This window comes from Pristis pectinata, chromosome 12 (genome assembly GCF_009764475.1).
Source record: "Pristis pectinata isolate sPriPec2 chromosome 12, sPriPec2.1.pri, whole genome shotgun sequence".
In the NCBI taxonomy this organism is placed as follows: domain Eukaryota; kingdom Metazoa; phylum Chordata; class Chondrichthyes; order Rhinopristiformes; family Pristidae; genus Pristis; species Pristis pectinata.
In genome coordinates, this window is record NC_067416.1 from 43,000,083 (window position 1) to 43,018,292 (window position 18,210).

Below are 18,210 nucleotides of genomic sequence, written 5' to 3' on the forward strand. Positions count from 1 at the left end.
TGATAACTTTCTTCACTGTCTACAATACCACCTATTTTAGTATCATCCGCAAACTTACTAACCATGTTTTGTACATTCTCATCGAAATAATTTATATAAAAAACAACAAAGGTTCCAGTACTGATCCCTGTGGCACACCATTAGACACAGGCCTCGAGTCAGAGAAACAACGTTACACCATCACCCTCTGGTTGCAACCATCGAGCTAATTATGAATCCATTTAGCTAGCGTTTCCTGGATCCCTTGTGATCTAATCTTCCAGACTAGCCTTCCATGCAGGACCTTGTCAAAGGCCTTGCTGAAGTCCATATAGACAACATCCACTGCCTTGCCCTCATCTGTCCTCTTGGTTACCTCTAGAGATTTGTCAGACATGATTTCCCATGCACGATCCCTAATCAGTCCTTGTCTATCCAAATGCTGGTAGATCCTGTCCCTCACAATCCCCTCCATAACTTACCCACTGCTGATGTCAGTGACCTGTTTTTAAACAACAAAGACTTGTCTTTGCTGGCCCTCTTAAATAATGATACATCAGCCACCCTCCAGTCTTCCGGAACTTCAAATTTGGCTAAAGTTAAAAATATAGAACATGGAACATGCAGCACAGGAACAGGCCCTTCAGTCCACGATGTTGCGCCAAACTCATTGAACTAGTAATTAAATGCTTAATTAAACTAATCCCTTCTGCCTACACAATGTCCATATCCCTCCATTCTCTGCACATTCATGTGCCGATCTAAGAGTCTTTTAAATGCCTCTGTCACATCTGCCTCCACCACCACCCCTGGCAGCACATTCCAGGCACCCACCACTCTCTGTGTAAAAAGCCTTGCCCCACTCATCTCCTTTGAACTTACTCCCCTCACCTTAAATGCATGCCCTCTAGTATTAGACATTTCTACCCTGGGAAAAAGATACCAGCTGTCTACTCTATCCATGCCTCTCATTATCTTATAAACTTCTATAAGCTCTTCCCTCAGCCTCCACCACTCCAGAGAAAACAACCTAAGTTTGTCCAACCTCAAGGCCTCCGCAATTTTTTCCTTAGCTTCCTATGAGGTCCGAGGATGCATTTGGTCAGGCCCTGGGGATTTATCCACCTTAATGTGCTGTAAGTCTGCAAATACCTCCTCCTTGCTAATTCATATGTGGTCACAACTCATTTGCCTCAATTCCCTTGCATCCATGATCTTCTCAACAGAAAAAGCTGCTGAGAAAATGTTCATTAAATATCTCGCCCATCTCCTGTGGCTCCACACGTAGATATCCATGCTGATCTTTAAGGGTACCTATTCTCTCCCTAGCCACCCTTTTAATCTTAATATACCTGTAAAATCTCTTTGGATTTTCCTAAACCTTGCCTGCCAGATCCACTTCATGCCCTCTTTTTGCCCTCTTGATTTCCCTCTTAAGGGTACTCCTACACTTGTACACACTGAGGGAATTCGCTTATTTCCAATTGCCTAAACCCGATGTATGCCTCCTCCTTTTTCCTAACCAGAGTCTCAACATTTCTTGTCAACCAAGGTTCCCTAAATTTGCCAGCCTTGCCCTTCACCCTAACAGGAAGCTGCTGCCCCTGGACTCCTGATATCACACTCTTGGAAGTCTCCCAGTTACCAGTCATCACTTGACTTGCAGATGGTCTCACCTAATTGACGTCTGCAAGATCCCGTGTAACGTCTCCAAAATTGGCCCTGCCTCAACTTGGGACCTTAACCTGTGGACCCATCCTATCTTTCTCCAGAACTATTTAAAACTAATAGAATTATGGTCACTGGCCACAAAGTTCTCCCCCACTTACACTTCAGTCACTTACCCTAACTCGTTCCCTAAGAGGAGGTCTAATGTTGCGCTCCCCCTTGTAGGGCCCTCGATAGAACATAGAATGTAGAAAAACTACAGCACAATTCAGGCCCTTCAGCCCACAAACCTGTGCTGAACATGTCCCTACCCTAGAAATTACTAGGCTTACCCATAGCCCTCTATTTTACTCAGCTCCATGTACCTATCTAACAGTCTCTTGAAAGACCCTATCGTATCTGCCTCCACCACTGTTTCCAGCAGCCCATTCCATGCACTCACCACTCTCTGAGTAAAAAACTTACCCCTGACATCTCCTCTATATCTACTCCCCAGCGCCTTAAACCTATGTCTTCTTGTGGCCACCAATTCAGCCCTGGGGAAAAGCCTCTGACTATCTACCCTATCAATACCTCTCATCATCTTATACACCTCAATCAGGTCCCCCCTCATCCTCCATCTCTCCAAGGAAGAAAGGCCGAGTTCCCTCAACCTGCTTTCATAAGGCATGTTCCGCACTCCAGGCAGCATCCTTATAAATCTCCTCTGCACCCTCTCTATGGCTTCCACATCTTTCCTGTGGTGAGATGACCAGAACACAATACTCCAAATGGGGTCTGACCAGGGACCTATATAGCTGCAACAATACCTCACGGCTCCTAAATTCAATTCCCCGATTGATGAAGGACAATACACCATATGCCTTCTTAACCACAGAGTCAACCTGCGCAGCCGCTTTGAGCGTCCTATGGACTCGGACCCCAAGATCCCTCTGATCCTCCACACTGCCAAGAGTCTTACCATTAATACTATATTCCGCCAACATATTTGACCTACCAAAATGAACCACTTCACACTTACCTGGGTTGAACTGCATCTGCCAATTCTCAGCCCAACTCTGCATCCTATCTATGTCCCTCTGTAACCTCTGACAGCCCTCCAAACTATCCACAACACCCCCAACCTTTGCGTCATCTGCAAACTTACTAACCCACCCCTCCACTTCCTCATCCAGGTCATTTATAAAAATCACAAATAGTAAGGGTCCCAGTACAGATCCCTGAGGTACACCACTGGTCACCGACCTCCACTCAGAATACGACCCTTCAACAACTTCAACAAAATGAAACTTTCTCGGACACATTTAACAAATTCCACCCTATCCAAGCCCTTTGCATTATGGGTGGCCTAGCCCATATTAAGGAAGTTAAAATCTCCCACTAATACTACCCCATTCTTACAACTATCTGCAATCTCCCTGCACATCTGCTCCTCTAATTCCCGCTGACTCTGGGTGACCTATAATACAGTCCCATCAAAGTGAATATCCTCTTCATGCTTCTAAGTTCTACCCACATGGCCTTACTGGACTCAAGAATATCCTCTCTAAGCACTTATGTACTCACTCATCAAAAACACAACTCCCCCTCCTCTCTGTACCTCTGTCATCTGTATCCTGGAACACTGAGATGCCAGTCCTGCCCTTCTCTCAGCCATGTTTCTGTTATAGCTCTAACATCCCAGTCCTCAAAGCCAATCCACGCCCTGAGTTTATCCGTCTTACCTGTTAAGCCTCTTGAATTGAAGAAAATGCATTTTAAGCCAATAGTCTTTCCTCTCTCATTGCCGTGCTCTGACTATCCTGTCCACTAAGCTTGCTCTCATTGACTGCAGTATTTGCCCCCGATTCCCCATCAGCCTCACTACTGCTCAGGGACCCACCACCTGCCAATCAGGGATTCATTTGTGTATGATGTAACTTGTGAAGTACAATATGCTCCTGAAAATTACAGAGCAGTCACTGTGCTACATTCTCCTGTGTGATATGCCATGGCCGTCACCCACTTCATCAAGACCTGCACGGATGAGTGTGTGCCGTCGAGAACATACCGAGTTTTCCCAAACCAGAAGCCCCGGATGAACCAGGAGACTCACAGACTGCTGAGGGCTAGATCTGTGGCATTCAAGACCGATGATCCAGAACCCAGCAGGAAGTCCAGGTACGACCTACGGAAGGCTATCATGAGAGCGAAAAGGCAATTCTGTGTGAAGTTGAAGACACAATCAGACGCACGACAGCTGTGGCAGGGTTTGCATGCCATTACTTCCTATAAGGCGAAACCTAACAGCATAAATGACAGTGAGGCTTCACTCCCTGATGAAAGCACCTTTTATGCACACTTATGATAGGGAGAATAACACTACACCCCTGTGAATCCCCACAGCATCTGGTGACCCTTTGATCTCTGTCTCGGAGGCCGATGTCAGAACATCCTTCAAGAGGGTGAACCCTCGCAAGGCATCAGGCCCCAACGATGTACCGGGCCAGGTACTGAAAACCTGTGCTGACCAACCGGCTGGAGTATTCAAGGATATCTTCAACCTCTCACTGCTGCAGTTGGAGATTCCCACTTGCTTCAAAATCATACCAGTGCCCAGGAAGAGCAGGGTGAGCTGCCTCAACGACTATCACCCAGTAGCACTCACATCTACTGTGAAGATGTGCTTTGAGAAGTTGGTCATGGCTAGAATTAACTCCTGCCTGAGCAAGGATCTGGACCTGCTGCAATTTGCCTACCGCCATAACAGGTCTACAAGCGGACACAATCTCACTGGCTCTCCACTGGGCTTTGGAGCACCTGGACAACAGCAAAACATACATCAGACTTTATCGATTACAGCTCAGCGTTCAACACGGTCATCCCCTCAGTACTAATCAACAAGCTTCAAAACCTGGGCCTCTGTACCTCCCTCTGCAACTGGATCCTCAACTTCCTTATCGGGAGACCACAGTCAGTGCGGATCGATAGTAACATCTCCTCCTCGCTGACAATCAACACAGGCACACCTCAAAGATGCGTGCTTAGCCCACTGCTCTACTTTCTCTACACTCATGACAGTGTGGCTAAGCACAGCTCAAACAGCATCTTTAAATTCACCGAGGACACCGCTATTGTTGGCAGAATCTCAGATGGCAATGAGGAGGTGTACAGGAGTGAGATAGATCTGCTGGTTGAATGGTGTCAACAACAACCTTGCACTCAACATCAGCAAGACCAAGGAATTGATTTTGGACTTTTAGAAGGGGAAGTCGGGAGAACACACACCAGTCCTCATTGAGGTCAGCGGTGGAAAGGGTGAGCAGCTTCAGGTTCCTGATCTTCAACATCTCAAAGGATCTATCCTGGGCCCAATCATGAAGAAGGCACACCGGCGGCTCTACTTCATTAGGAGTTTGAGGAGACCTGGTATGTTACCAAAGGCTCTGACAAATTTCTACAGATGTACAGTGGAGCACATTCTTGGGTTGTAGACTCAGCCAGCTCCATCACGGGCACAACCGTCCCCGCCATCGAGGACATCTTCAAGAGGCGGTGCCTCTAGAAGGCGGCATCCATCATTAAGGACTCTTACCATCTGGGATATGCCCTTTTCATGTTACTACCATCAGGGAGGAGGTACCAGGAGCCTGAAGATCCACACTCAACATTTCAGGAACAGCTTTTTCCCCTCCGCCATCAGATTTCTGAATGGTCCATGAACCCATGAACACTATACCTCATTATTCCTCTTTTGCACTATTTATTTTTGTAACTTACAGTAATTTTTATGTCTTTCACTGTACTGCTGCCAGAAAACAACAAATTTTATGACATATGTCAGTGAAAATAAACCTGATTCTGGTAAGAGGGCACCTTCAATGCATCATCCTCCTGAATAGTATTCTCCAGGCTCTAACTGACTGAGCACTACACTGACACTCTTTGCATCATCATCCTGAACATGAACTGACATGCCCTGTGCATCTCCTTCCTGAATATTACACCGACAACCCGTGAGGCGGGCATATGAGCAACATTTAAAAGCCATCTAGTTAAGTACATGGATAGGAGAGGTTTAGAGGGCTATGGGCTAAACACAGGCAGATGGGACCAGCTTGCTGGGCAACACGGCCGCCATGGATTAGTTGGGCCGAAGGGGCTCTTTCCGTGCTGTATGACACTATGACTCTATAAGTGTAAGTGTTATACGCTTCAATATTTCATTGCCACACTCAGTGAAATATAACATTTTCTGCTTGATATTCCTGAATACTACAGTGACAGTCTATGCACTGACCTCCTGAAACTTACACTGACACACACTGTAGATCCTCCTGAATATTACACAGGCATTGTTTTTGCACCCACTGTGCACCATTCCCCTGCTTTGTACACTGACACCCTTTCTGTTGGTCCTACCGAATATTGCACTGACACTCTTTGTGCTCCATCCTCATTAATAGTGCAATGGCATTCTCTGTTCCATGTTCCTGAGCATTACTATGTGCCTTCCTCCTGAAATTCACACTGATATCCTCGATACTCCTACATATTACAATGACAAGTTCAATGCTCCAATCATGCATCTCTTACTACATTTTTTACCCATCCTCCCAAAATATTTCACTGAGATCCTCTCTGCAGCTTCTTCCGACAATATTTGTTGACTCATTGTGCAACCTTATCTCCACCAATTTGACCTTTCATACTACCCATTCACCACAGCCAAGGCCCCTGATGTCTCCTCTGTCCCTGTATCCCCCAACCATTCCCCAGAACCTCCCAAAATATTTTCTGATGCCATTTCACCTCCAAAGTGCTCATTTGCCTACTACCAAAAGCCCAATGAAAATTCTGACCTCCTGAAGCTGTCCTCAGATTATAATCATGGTTCATACACTTTTGATTCCAAAAGTGTTAGATCCATCAGTCTATTTCTGAACTAAAAGTATGCAATGCCATTGGGTCTTAGGATTCCCACTGCATTCAGCATCTTAAATTTCTAGACCACTATCTTATTACTCCAGGTCTATCTACTTCCTTGAATTTAAGTATTCTAGCTATCATTGTATGATCTGAATTATTGTCTCCAAATCAGTGGTCTGGGCTTCTAGTTTCTAATCCAGTAATTTATCCGCAATGTTACTGCACCCACATAGAGAAGCCTACACATGCCCTCCCCAGGTTATGGACAGCTGGGCTATGGACACCCTGGACATATGAGCGAGTCCCCATAAATATTATTAAACTCAAGCGAGAACCAGTCCGGGGGCAAAAAACTTGTTTACATATGGAGGATGTGGAGGCATTGGAGAGGGTGCAGAGGAGATTTACCAGGATGCTGCCTGGATTGGAAAGTATTGAATATGAGGAAAGGCTTAAGGTGCTAGGGCTTTATTCACTGGAAAGGAGGAGGATGAGAGGAGACATGATAGAGGTATATAAAATATTGAGAGGAATAGATAGAGTAGACAATCAGCGCCTCCTTCCCAGGGCACCAATGCTCAAGATGAGAGGTCATGGCTTTAAGGTTATGGGTGGGAGGTTCAGGGGAGATGTCAGAGGGAGGTTTTTCACCCAGAGAGTGGTTGGTGCATGGAATGCACTGCCTGGGGTGGTGGTGGAGGCAGATACATTGAACAGGTTCAAGAGCTTGTTGGATAGGCATATGGAGGAACGTGAGATAGAAGGATATGCGGGAGGAAGGGGTTAGGTAGTGTGAGGGTGGTCTGATGGACGGCACGACACGGTGGGCCGAAGGGCCTGTTTTGTGCTGTATGGTTCTATGGTTCTTTGTAACCTCCCTGCAGTAATCAGGCACCATTGTCTCTTAAGAACACAGTCTGCCAGTTTCACCACAGGAGGCCACTTCGAAATTGAAAACAATCACTTCTACTGATACCTGAGCAATGATACTCGATTAGACAATGTAACATTCACTGATAGTTCACGCACATCAAAACCAGCCATTGAGCATGAGGCATCCTGATTCTGTACCATTATAACTGGGCAGGGTAAGGCAATAATTGGTCCACATCAACACCATTCTTTACAATGGAGTGAAAAACAAACTGCTGGAGGAACTCAGTGGGTCAGGCAGCATCTGTGGAGGCAAAGGGATTTCAGACTGAGACCCTGCATCAGAGAGAGTAGAGCCAGTGTAAAGAGGAGAGAGGGAGGGGTGCATCAGGGAGTGGCAGGCAATAGGTGGAACCGGGTGAGGAGGGAGATGTTGAGCAGATGGAGTCAGGTGGCGACGAGGAAGGGTGGAGTCTGAGACTGTGGCTGGTGGGGGATTAGGTGGAGACAGATTTATCGATCTCCACCTTATCCTTCACAGTGAACAGTGGTACAATGGATGGGTTCTTTGAATAGCATCTTGTGCCTCTCACAAGCATGAGTCTACAGTGAAACGGAAAGCATTTTGTCTGTCAGTAACAAGCTGATGCACATTTCTGTTGCAGAAAGAGGCAAATTCCTTGCACTTGATTTGGGTGGAACCAACCTCCGTGTCCTGCTTCTTGTGCTGCAGAGAAGGCCAAGGCGATCCACTCAAGTATACCAGAAAAGCTATCGTATTCCTATGGAGATAATGCAGGGAACAGGTGAAGAGGTGAGTGTGTGCCACTGCAGATCCAACATTTTGGGATACGCTGTTTGGGTAATTTAGAACATGGGAAGTGGAGAAACAGTTTCTCCAAGCATGCTATAACCACATGGGAACGATTGTTGTAGCATGCTTGGAGAAACTGTTGACTCTGGCTTTATGGTTCCCAAAGCTTTCCACCACTTGAGCATTCCTTGCCTTATGTCTTTATGTCTGTGACAGAAGGAAACTCAACTGCTTAATTTTGTGGATTTTTTTCCAGGATAGTAGCTGGAATTTGAATGTTTTAGTTTAGCAGTTCTTGTTCCCATACAGACAGTATACCTGTTGAGAGGATTGGGTGATTAGCCATTGGTTTTTTACATTTTGCCCTTTGGTTTCCACCTCGTATTAATTAAAAAAATGAGGGAAACAAACATAGAATAAGGGAAGGCCATTTAGAACTGAGATGAGAAGGAATTTCTTGGCACAGAGGTTGGTGAATCTTGGGAAGTCTTGATTCCAGGTGGCGGGGGAGGCTCAGTCACTGCATTCAATAAAAAAGAAATTGATCGATTTCTGGGTATTGAAGGAATGAAGAAATTTTAGGATGGTGCAAGAAAGGTGAAAGATCAGCCACGATCTCACTGAATGGAGGAACAACTCAAAGAGCCAGAAGTCCCACTCATCCTTCCACTTCTTCTGTTCTCAAAGAAAGGTCAGATTGTAACATGGTGCATGATGTGCTTTGATTCCAGCTGTTTGACTACATTGCGGAGTGCATCGTTGAATTCCTCGACTATATGGGTATGAAGTGTGCTCAGCTACCCTTGGGCTTTACATTCTCCTTCCCTTGTGTTCAGCATCAGTTGGATCAGGCAAGTCCATGCAATGTCATTTTTTTCTTCTATTATAAATGAATAGTGTTTGAAATGATACCAGTCCAGTGTTAGTATCTACTCCCCCTCTCAAAATTAACAACAGAAAAGCCACTTACTGCACCTTAGACCATCGCTCCCTGCAGCACTCACAGCATTTGACTGTGAAAGTCTCCAGGCTTCCTTCCTTTATGATTCTTGTAACAGTTTGAGATCAATCTTAAATGTGACTTTCAATAGCCTGTACCTCAGTCTCAGTAATGTGCTCCAGAACTAGCCCAATGTCTAGCCAAACTATTCCAGTATCACTTTATTACTGGCATCTACCTGATGTTGTAGAAAATTGCCCGTATGACTAAAAGGATAAATCCAACCTGATTAAGTACTGCTTGGTTACACAGAGGCAGACCTATGCCCCTATGCCTATCTCCACTGTATTTTGGTATTATGCAAGATGGGGCAGAATATAGAACGTCCTATCGGAGAAGAGGCAGGACTGGACCTAGTCTTAAGTAGTGAAACCAGGCAAGTAGTTGAAGTGTCTGTGGGAGAGTATTTTGGGGATATTGACCATAACTTTGTAAGTTTCAAGGTTGTTATGGAAAGGGATGAAGGTGATCTGGAAATTGGGAGAAGGCTGATTTCAGTACAAGACAAGATGTGGCAAAAGTCAACTGGGAGCAGCTACTTGCAGATAAATCTAGATCTGCAAATGAGAGTCTATTAAAAGTGAACTAGAATTCAGGGCTAATGTGTTCCTGAAAAGATAAGAGGTGACCAGAACATTAGCTGGGGTGGAATGTTTCAGTTATGACGGAAGACTGGACAGTCTGCATTTGTTTTCCTTGGAGCAAGAAGGCTGAAGGGCGAACTGATAAAGGTGCACAAAATTATGGGTGGCATAGCTAGGGTGAATGTCAAGAAACCTTTCCTCTTAATGGGGACATTAAAATCAGAGGGCATAACACCCTCTATCTCCGATCACTAAGTCACCTTTGGATCTAGTTTGCCAACTTGCATCTAACCCTTTGGACCAAACTTCCATGTTGGACCTTAAGGTGAGGAGTAAGAGAGCGAGAGGGGATGTGAGAAAACATCTTTTTCCACCTAGAGGGTGGTTGCAATCTGGAATGCACTGCGTGGGAAGGTTTTGGAGACAGGCACTCTTGCAACATTTCTTGGCGCATGCGTGGATGGCGCAGCTTCATGTTAAGGAAAATCATGATACGTTTTCACGGAATGCAACCCTTCCCCCATAACACAGGGTCACCCATATCTGAATGAATCAGATTTAGTTCAGTGAGGATGATAGTTTACAGGTGTTATAAAGACTTGTCATGTGGTTAACAGTGAGGAGGATAGCTTTAGACTGCAGAAAGGTTTGAATGGTCTGGTTAGGGAATTGAAACTTAGAAGTGTGAGGTGATATATTTCAGGAGGTGCAACAAGACAGGGAAATACACAATAAATAGGAGGATATTGAATGTTGTAGAGGCATGGGGGAATATCCACAGATTCTTTTAGGTAGGACAAGTTAATAAAGTGAACAAGATGCATTCCTTTATGAGTTAAGGCATAAAATATATGAGGAGGAAGGTATGTATCAACAATAATTAGGCCACACCGTGAATTAAGTGTGCACTTCTGGTCACCACATTATGGGAAAGATATGATTGCACTAGAGAGGGTGCAGAAGAGATTTATGAGGAAGTTGCCAAGACTAAACATTTGTAGCTATGCGGAAAGAATGGATAAATCAGGATTGTTTCCTTTGGGATAGAGAAGGCTGAGGGCAGATTTAACTGAGTCATAGTCATAGAGCAACACAACACGGATACAGGCCCTTCGGCCCAACCAGTCCATTCCAACCACAGTGCCCACCCAGCTAGTCCCAATTTCCTGCGTTCGGCCCATATCTCTCCAAGCCCCGCCCTTAAAATGAAGTATTTGAAATTAGTTAAATGGCCAGTAGGCCATTAGATACATTGTAGCCCACAATCAATTCTGTCTGCAACTCTCTTGGTGTCCATTGCTGTATTCAGTAATGTAACTTTATGTTACTGTACACCAACCGGGGAGGGCCCCAGCTGTGCCCTCCAGCCGCAGGGACAGATGTGTGTGTGTGCGTGCGTGCGTGCGTGCGTGCGTGCGTGTGTGTGTGTGTGTGTGTGTGTGCAGGATGCTGAGAGTGGGGGGAGGGGAGCTCTCGGCCTCCAATGGAATGCAGCGTTATCATGGAGACAGGAGCAGAGGAATTCTTGCCATGCCGAGGTCAGTGCAGCTCCGGAGAATCTGATGGGAGTGCTGGGACCTTTGGCATCCATCATTATACTCTGTAACTTTCCAAAATATCCATCACTACATTCTGCAGTTGTCCTTCACATCTATAACTGCGCTCTATAACTCCCCTTTGTATTACAGTCTGTAACTCTGCTGTAACCAATAACATGCTCTGTCGTCTTGGCTAGACTCTCAGAATCAAGGATGACTTGACTTACTTCCACTCCAGTTCAGTAAAGTAGTTGATGAGGCCAATGTGGAACCTACTGTGTCCACAGGTCATAGAGTCGATGAGTAATACAGCCCTTCAGCTCAACTCCCACTTAACCTAGACCTATTTGCCTGCATTCGGCCCGTATCCCTCTAAACCTTTCCTATCCATGCATGTGTCTTTTAAATGTTGTTGGTGTACCTGCCTTAACTGCTTTCTCTGGCAGCTCGTTCATATATACACCACCCTCTGACTAGTGACCAGTGGTGTTCCCCAGGGGTCGGTGCTGGGCCCATTGCTATTTGTCATCTATATCAATGATTTGGATGAGAATGTACAAAGCACGGTTAGTATGTTTGCAGATGACACTAAAATAGGTGGTGTTATTGACAGTGAAGATGGTTATCAGGATTTACAGAGGGATCTTGATCAGCTGGGTAAGTGGGCCGAGGAATGGCAAATGGAGTTTAATTTGGATAAGGTGTTGCATTTGTGAAGACAAATCAGGGTAAGACTTTCACAGTTAACAGTATGGCCCTGGGGAGTGTTGTAAAATAGAGGAACCTTGGAGTACAAGTACTTGGTTTCCTGAAAGTGGTGCCACAGGTAGACAGGGCAGTGAAGAAGGCTTTTAGCACACTGGCCTTCATCAGTCAGCACTGAGAATAGAAGTTGGGATGTTATGTTGCAGTTGTACAAGATGTCGGTGAGGCTGCATTTGAAATATTGTGCTCAGCTCTGGTTGCCCTGCTATAGAAAAGATACCATTAAACTGGAAAGAATGCTGAGGAGATTTACAAGGATGTTGCTGGGACTTGAGGGACTGAGTTATAGAGAGATGTTGAGCAGGTTGGGACTTTTTTCATTGGAGTGTAGGAGAATGAGGGGTGATCTTATAGAGGTGTATAAAATCATGAGGGGCATAGACAGGGTGAATGCAGTCTTTTTCCCAGGGCTGGGGAATCAAGAACTAGAGGGCATAGGTTTAAGGTGAGAGATTTAATAGGAACCTGAGGGTCAACCTTTTCACCCGGAGGGTGGTCCATATATGGAATGAGCTGCCAGAGGAAGTGGTTGAGGCAGGTACATTAACAACATTTAAAAGGTACTTGGACAGGTACATGGAGAGGAAAGGTTCAGAGGGATACGGGCCAAATGTGTCCAAATGGAACTAGCTTAGATGGGAACCTTGGTCACCATGGACCAGTTGGGCTGAAGGGCCAGTTTATGTGCCGTATGACTCTATGACTCGATGACATGAAAAAAATGCCCCTCAGGTCCCTTTTAAATATTTCCCCTCTCACCCTAAACCTCTGCCCTCCAGCTCTTGGTTCCCCAACCCTGGGAAGAAGCCTGAGTGAAGCAGCCGGTGCTTTGTAGGGTAGGTGGGTAGGTTGATAGTGTTGCAGATGGTGCTCTCCAGCTGCTGGTTATGCTGGGTTTCTTTGTGCTCATAATGCTTGGCCTGAGGTTCTCTTTGTCATCCCGAATATTCCTTCTCCACTTGAGCCAGGAACTTCCATGAGTCAATTGGATGACAGTCTTTCTCAGGGTGGCTTTAAGAACATCCTTGAATCTCTTCCTCTGTCTACCTGATAATACCTCTGAATGGAGTGTCTGTTTTGGGGCTGATGCCATGAATGGAAATGATCTGAGCTACCCTTTGGAGCCAACCGAATGTAATTAGTGCTGGGGATGTTGACGTGTTGCTTTGCTTATCCTGTCAGTGAGTTTGAAGGATTCTGTGGAGACATTGTTGGTGATATCTCTCCAGTGCTTTGAGATGTCTGCTGTAGATGGTCCATATCTCAGAAATACACAGGAAACATCACTCCTGCTCAGTGGACCACGAGCTTTGAGCCAGGTTTGAGGTGTTGAAGACTCTCCAACAACTTAACTCTCCAATAAATCCATTATTACATTCTGTGGTGCTCAGTTTTATCAATTACTGCATTCTGCAGCTGCCCCAGTGTGTCAATTATTACATTATGTGGCCCTATATGTCCAAAATTACACTCTTTAACTCTCCTGTGTACCTAGTATTAAATCCTGTTACTCTCCTGCATGTCCATTACTCTCCATTAAATGCCTTTTTACATTCTGTAACTCTTCAGAATATCCATTCTCTGTAATTCTGCATATCCATCATTAGATTCTGTAACTTCCCAATGTATCCATTATACATTATGTAAGTCTCCTATATATTGATTTTTGTATTCTCTAATACCCTACATATCCATTAGTACATTCTGTAGCTTTCCTGTGTATCCATTATTTAACACTGTATCACTTCTACATATCCATTATCCATTAAAGCCATTTCTGTGCTGTACCACTCTATCACTCTATGACTGTAAATAAACTCTGTAATTCCAGATTATGCATTATTACATTCTATAACTCAGCTGCCCATTCATTATTACTCTCTGTAACTACATATACATCTGTACATACATCAAGAGCAAGAAGGTAACTAGGGAGAGGGTAGGACTACTCAAGGATAAAGGACAGAACATGTGCTTGGAGGCAGAGGATGTGGGCCAGGTCCTAAATGAATACTTTGCCTTGGTATTCACCAAGGAGAAGGACGTGCAGGAGCATGAGATCAGTGTGGAGCGTGCTAATATGCCAGGGCAATTTGAGATAAAGAAAGAGGTGGTGTTGGGTCTCTTGAAGACCATTAAGATGGATGTCCCCAGGACCTGATGGGATATACACTAGGTTATTGAGAGAGGCAAGATATGAGATTGCTGGGGCCTTCACAAAGATCTTTGTGACCTCTCTAGCCACATGCAAGGTCCTGCAGGACTAGCAAGTAGCTAACGTTCCTTTGTTCAATAAGGGAAATAGGGATAATCCTGGAAACTATAGACTGGTGAGTCTCACGTCAGTGGTAGGGAAGCTATTAGAGAGGATTCTTAGGGATAGGATTTATGAACATTTGGAAAACCATGGTCTAATTAGGGACAGTCAGCATGGCCATGTGATGGGCAAGTAGTGTCTTACATTCTAACTTGATTGAGTTTTTCGAGGAGGTGACAAAGGTGATTGATGAAGGTAGAGCTGTGGATTTTAGTAAGGTGTTTGACAAGGCCTGTCTTGCGAGGGTCATCCAGAAGATTAAGATGCATGGGATCCACAGTGACTTGGCTGCTTGGATTCAGAATTAGCTTGCCCATAGAAGACAGAGGGTAGTGGTCAATGGGACTTATTCTGGCTGGAGGGCAAGTATTTAAGGTGAGAGGGGAAAGTTCAAAGAAGATGTTCGAGGCAAGTTTTTTACACAGAGATTGGTGGGTGCCTGGAATGCGCTGCCAGGGGTGGTGGTGGAGGCAGATATGAAAGAGGAGTTTAAAAGGCCCTTAGATAGGCACATGAATGTGCAGAGAATGGAGGGATTAGTTCAATTAGGCATCATTAGCTTAATTAGTTTGGCACAACATCGTGGGCTGAAGGGCCTGTTCTATGTAACTCTCCAGTATCTGGATTGTCACACACTGTATCTAGTATCATACTCTGAAAGTGTCCTGTGTATCCATTATTACATTATTGTTGGGACCAATGCTGTATGGATCCTCAGTTTGAGGGATGTTTTGTTGGTTTAGGACTTTGTTTGGAATCAGTCAAGGCTTTAGAGATTCTAGAAGTGGCCCAGAGCAGCAGCAATGGTGTTGAACAGCTGTCCACATTTTTCAGTTGTGTGTCAGGAATAAAGATGTCAATTGCAGGGCACTGAAATAATATTTGATCTGACTGAGATCAATGGTGAGGCCAAAGAATTAATATGCTCCAGAAAATCTGTCAACAATTACTTGAAGATCATTTGTGGATCATCAAGCTTCAGTTTTCTGCAAAATGTGGACTATAAGTTGTCCTAATGCAGGCAAATGGAATTAGATGGGCAAAGAGGATAGCATGGACGTGGTGGGCCAAAGGGCCTGTTTCTGTGCTGTATGACTCTATGGCTCCATAAGTCTCTGTAAATATAAGTACAGCTCACCCAAAGTTACTTTGTTATCATTCAGCAGCTATCGGAGTCGCCAGGCAACCCCCCAGAGAGCTCTGCTGCAGATTGCAGGAATAAGGTCAAGTGTCATGACCTTATCGAGGTGTATAAAATCATGAGGGGCATGGGTAGGGTGAATGCACACAGTCTTTTCCCCAGGGGAGGGAAACCAGAGGGCCTAGTTTTAAGGTGAAAGATCTAAAAGGGACTTGAGGGGCAACTTCTTCATGCAGAGGGTGGTGTGTCCATGGAACGAGTTGCCGGAGGAAGTAGTTGAGGAAGGTGCAATAACAATATTCAGAAGACGTTTGGATAAGTACATGGATAGGAGGAGTTTAGAGGGATGTGGGCCAAACGCAGGCAAATCATAGAATCATAGAACAATACAGCACAATACAGGCCCTTCGGCCCACAATGTTGTGCCGACCTTTAAACCTTGCCTAAGACTATCTAACCTCTACCTCCCACATATCCCTCTATTTTAAGTTCCTCCATATGCTTATCTAGCAATCTCTTGAATTTGACCGATGTACCTGCCTCCACCACCACCCCAGGCAGCGCATTCCATGCTCCAACCACTCTCTGGATGAAAAACCTCCCTCTGATATCTCCATTGAACTTCCCACCCATTACTTTAAAGCCATGCCCTCTTGTATTGAGCATTGGTGCCCTGGGAAAGAGGCACTGGTTGTCTACACTATCTATTCCTCTTAATATTTTGTACACCTCTCTCATGTCTCCCCTCATCCTCCTTCTCTCCAAAGAGTAAAGCCCTAGCTCCCTTGGTCTCTCCTCATAATCCATACTCTCCAATCCAGGCAGCATCCTGGTAATTCTCCTCTGCACCCTTTCCAACGCTTCCACATCCTTCTTATAATGAGGTGACCAGAAATGGACACAGTACTCTAAGTGTGGTCAAACCAGAGTTTTGTAGAGCTGCATCGTTACCTCGCGGCTCCTAAACTCGATCCCATGACTTATGAATGTTAACACCCCATACACTTTCTTAACTACCCTATCCACCTGTGAGGCAACTTTCAGGGCTCTGCAGATATGAATCCCCAGATCCCTCTGCTCCTCCACACTCCCCAGAATCCTGCCATTAACTTTGCACTCTGCCTTGGAGCTTGTCCTTCCAAAGTGTACCACCTCACACTTCTCCAGATTGAACTCCATCTGCCACTTCTCAGCCCAGCTCTGCATCCTACCAATGTCCCTCTGCAATCTTCAACAATCCTCCACATTATCCACAACACCACCAACCTTTGTGTCGTCTGCAAACTTGCCAAGCCACCCTTCTACCCCCTCATCCAAGTCATTAATAAAAATCATGAAAAGCAGAGGTCCCAGAACCGATCCTTGTGCGACACCGTTAGTCACAGCCGTCCAACCTGAATGCTCTCCCTCCACCACAACCCTCTGCTTTCTACAGGCACAAGATCACAAGGCAAAGGAGCAAAAGTAGGCCATTCAGCCCATCGAGTCTGCTCCGTGAGCTAAGCTAAAACTATTCCTTTCTAGCCCCAATTTCTGGCCTTTTCCCCATATACCTTGATACCTTGACTAATTAGATACCTATCAATCTCCTCCTTAAATGCCCCAATGATCGGGCCTCCACAGCTGTATGTGGCAAAGAATTCCGTAAATTCACTACCCTCTGGTTAAAGAAATTTCTCCTCATTTCTGTTCTAAACAGGTACCCTCTAACTCTAAGACTGTGCCCTCTAGTCCTGGACTCACCCACCAAGGGAAACAGCTTAGCCACATCTTCTCTGTCCAGTCCTTTCAACATTCTAAATGTTTTTATGAGGTCCCCTCTCATTCTTCTGTACTCCAGTGAGTACAGTCCAAGAGCCGACAAAAGCAAGCCAATTCTGAATCCACACGGCCAAGCTCCCCTGGATCCCATGCCCTCTGACCTTCTGAAGAAGCCTACCATTTGGAACCTTGTTAAATGCCCTACTAAAATCCATGTAGACCACATCTACCTCATCAATCTGCCTGGGACTAGCTTGGTGGGCAGCATGGTCAGCATGGACCAGTTGGGCCGAAGGGCCTGTTTCCATGCTGCATTCTCTATGCATGAGCAGCCCTTCAAACAGCGCAACTGCAATGAATGGAGCGCTGTGTAAACTCCACCCCCTCCCCTGAGAGTCCTTCGATTTATCTGACGCATAGAAATGTGACCTAATTTCAGCTGTTTATGCTCCAAAGCAGTGTTTTCAAAACAGCTGATGTCACTCGGTGTGATTCCTCTGCAAAACAACTGCTGTGATCAGAAGGGATGGGTCCCATTTTACAAGCTGCACAGAATTGGCGATGTTTTTACCATTTCCCCTCACAAACAGTGATGTTCACTTGCATTGCACCAAAAAAAACAGAATTTTGGGATTCAGTCTCTAACAGATAGTAAACGGGCTGCTCAGACTTAGTAGAACTCAGATGTGGTCGTTTGACCCACTGGGTCCAGGCTTGGTCCCAGTAGAGCAATCCCATCAGTCCCTTCCCCTCACCTCTCTTTCTTCCCCTTGTAGTTCTAACTCTCTCCAATTTGCTCATTGACTCTCCTTTGATTCTTTGGCCAGTTACCTACACTGGGGATAATTCATAGTGACCGATT

The 18,210-nt window shown here is 45.3% G+C and overlaps 1 protein-coding gene across 2 annotated transcripts in view; it reads left to right on the forward strand.

Annotated features, from left to right (window-relative positions):
* Positions 1 to 18,210, forward strand: part of LOC127576821 (hexokinase HKDC1-like) — an 88,078-nt gene that overhangs the window by 41,663 nt on the left and 28,205 nt on the right. For both annotated transcript variants that reach the window (XM_052027600.1, XM_052027601.1), the window contains 2 exons: positions 8,094 to 8,242; positions 8,974 to 9,093. In XM_052027600.1, the coding sequence (XP_051883560.1) occupies positions 8,094 to 8,242; positions 8,974 to 9,093 (269 nt within the window). The remainder of the gene's footprint in view (positions 1 to 8,093; positions 8,243 to 8,973; positions 9,094 to 18,210) is intronic.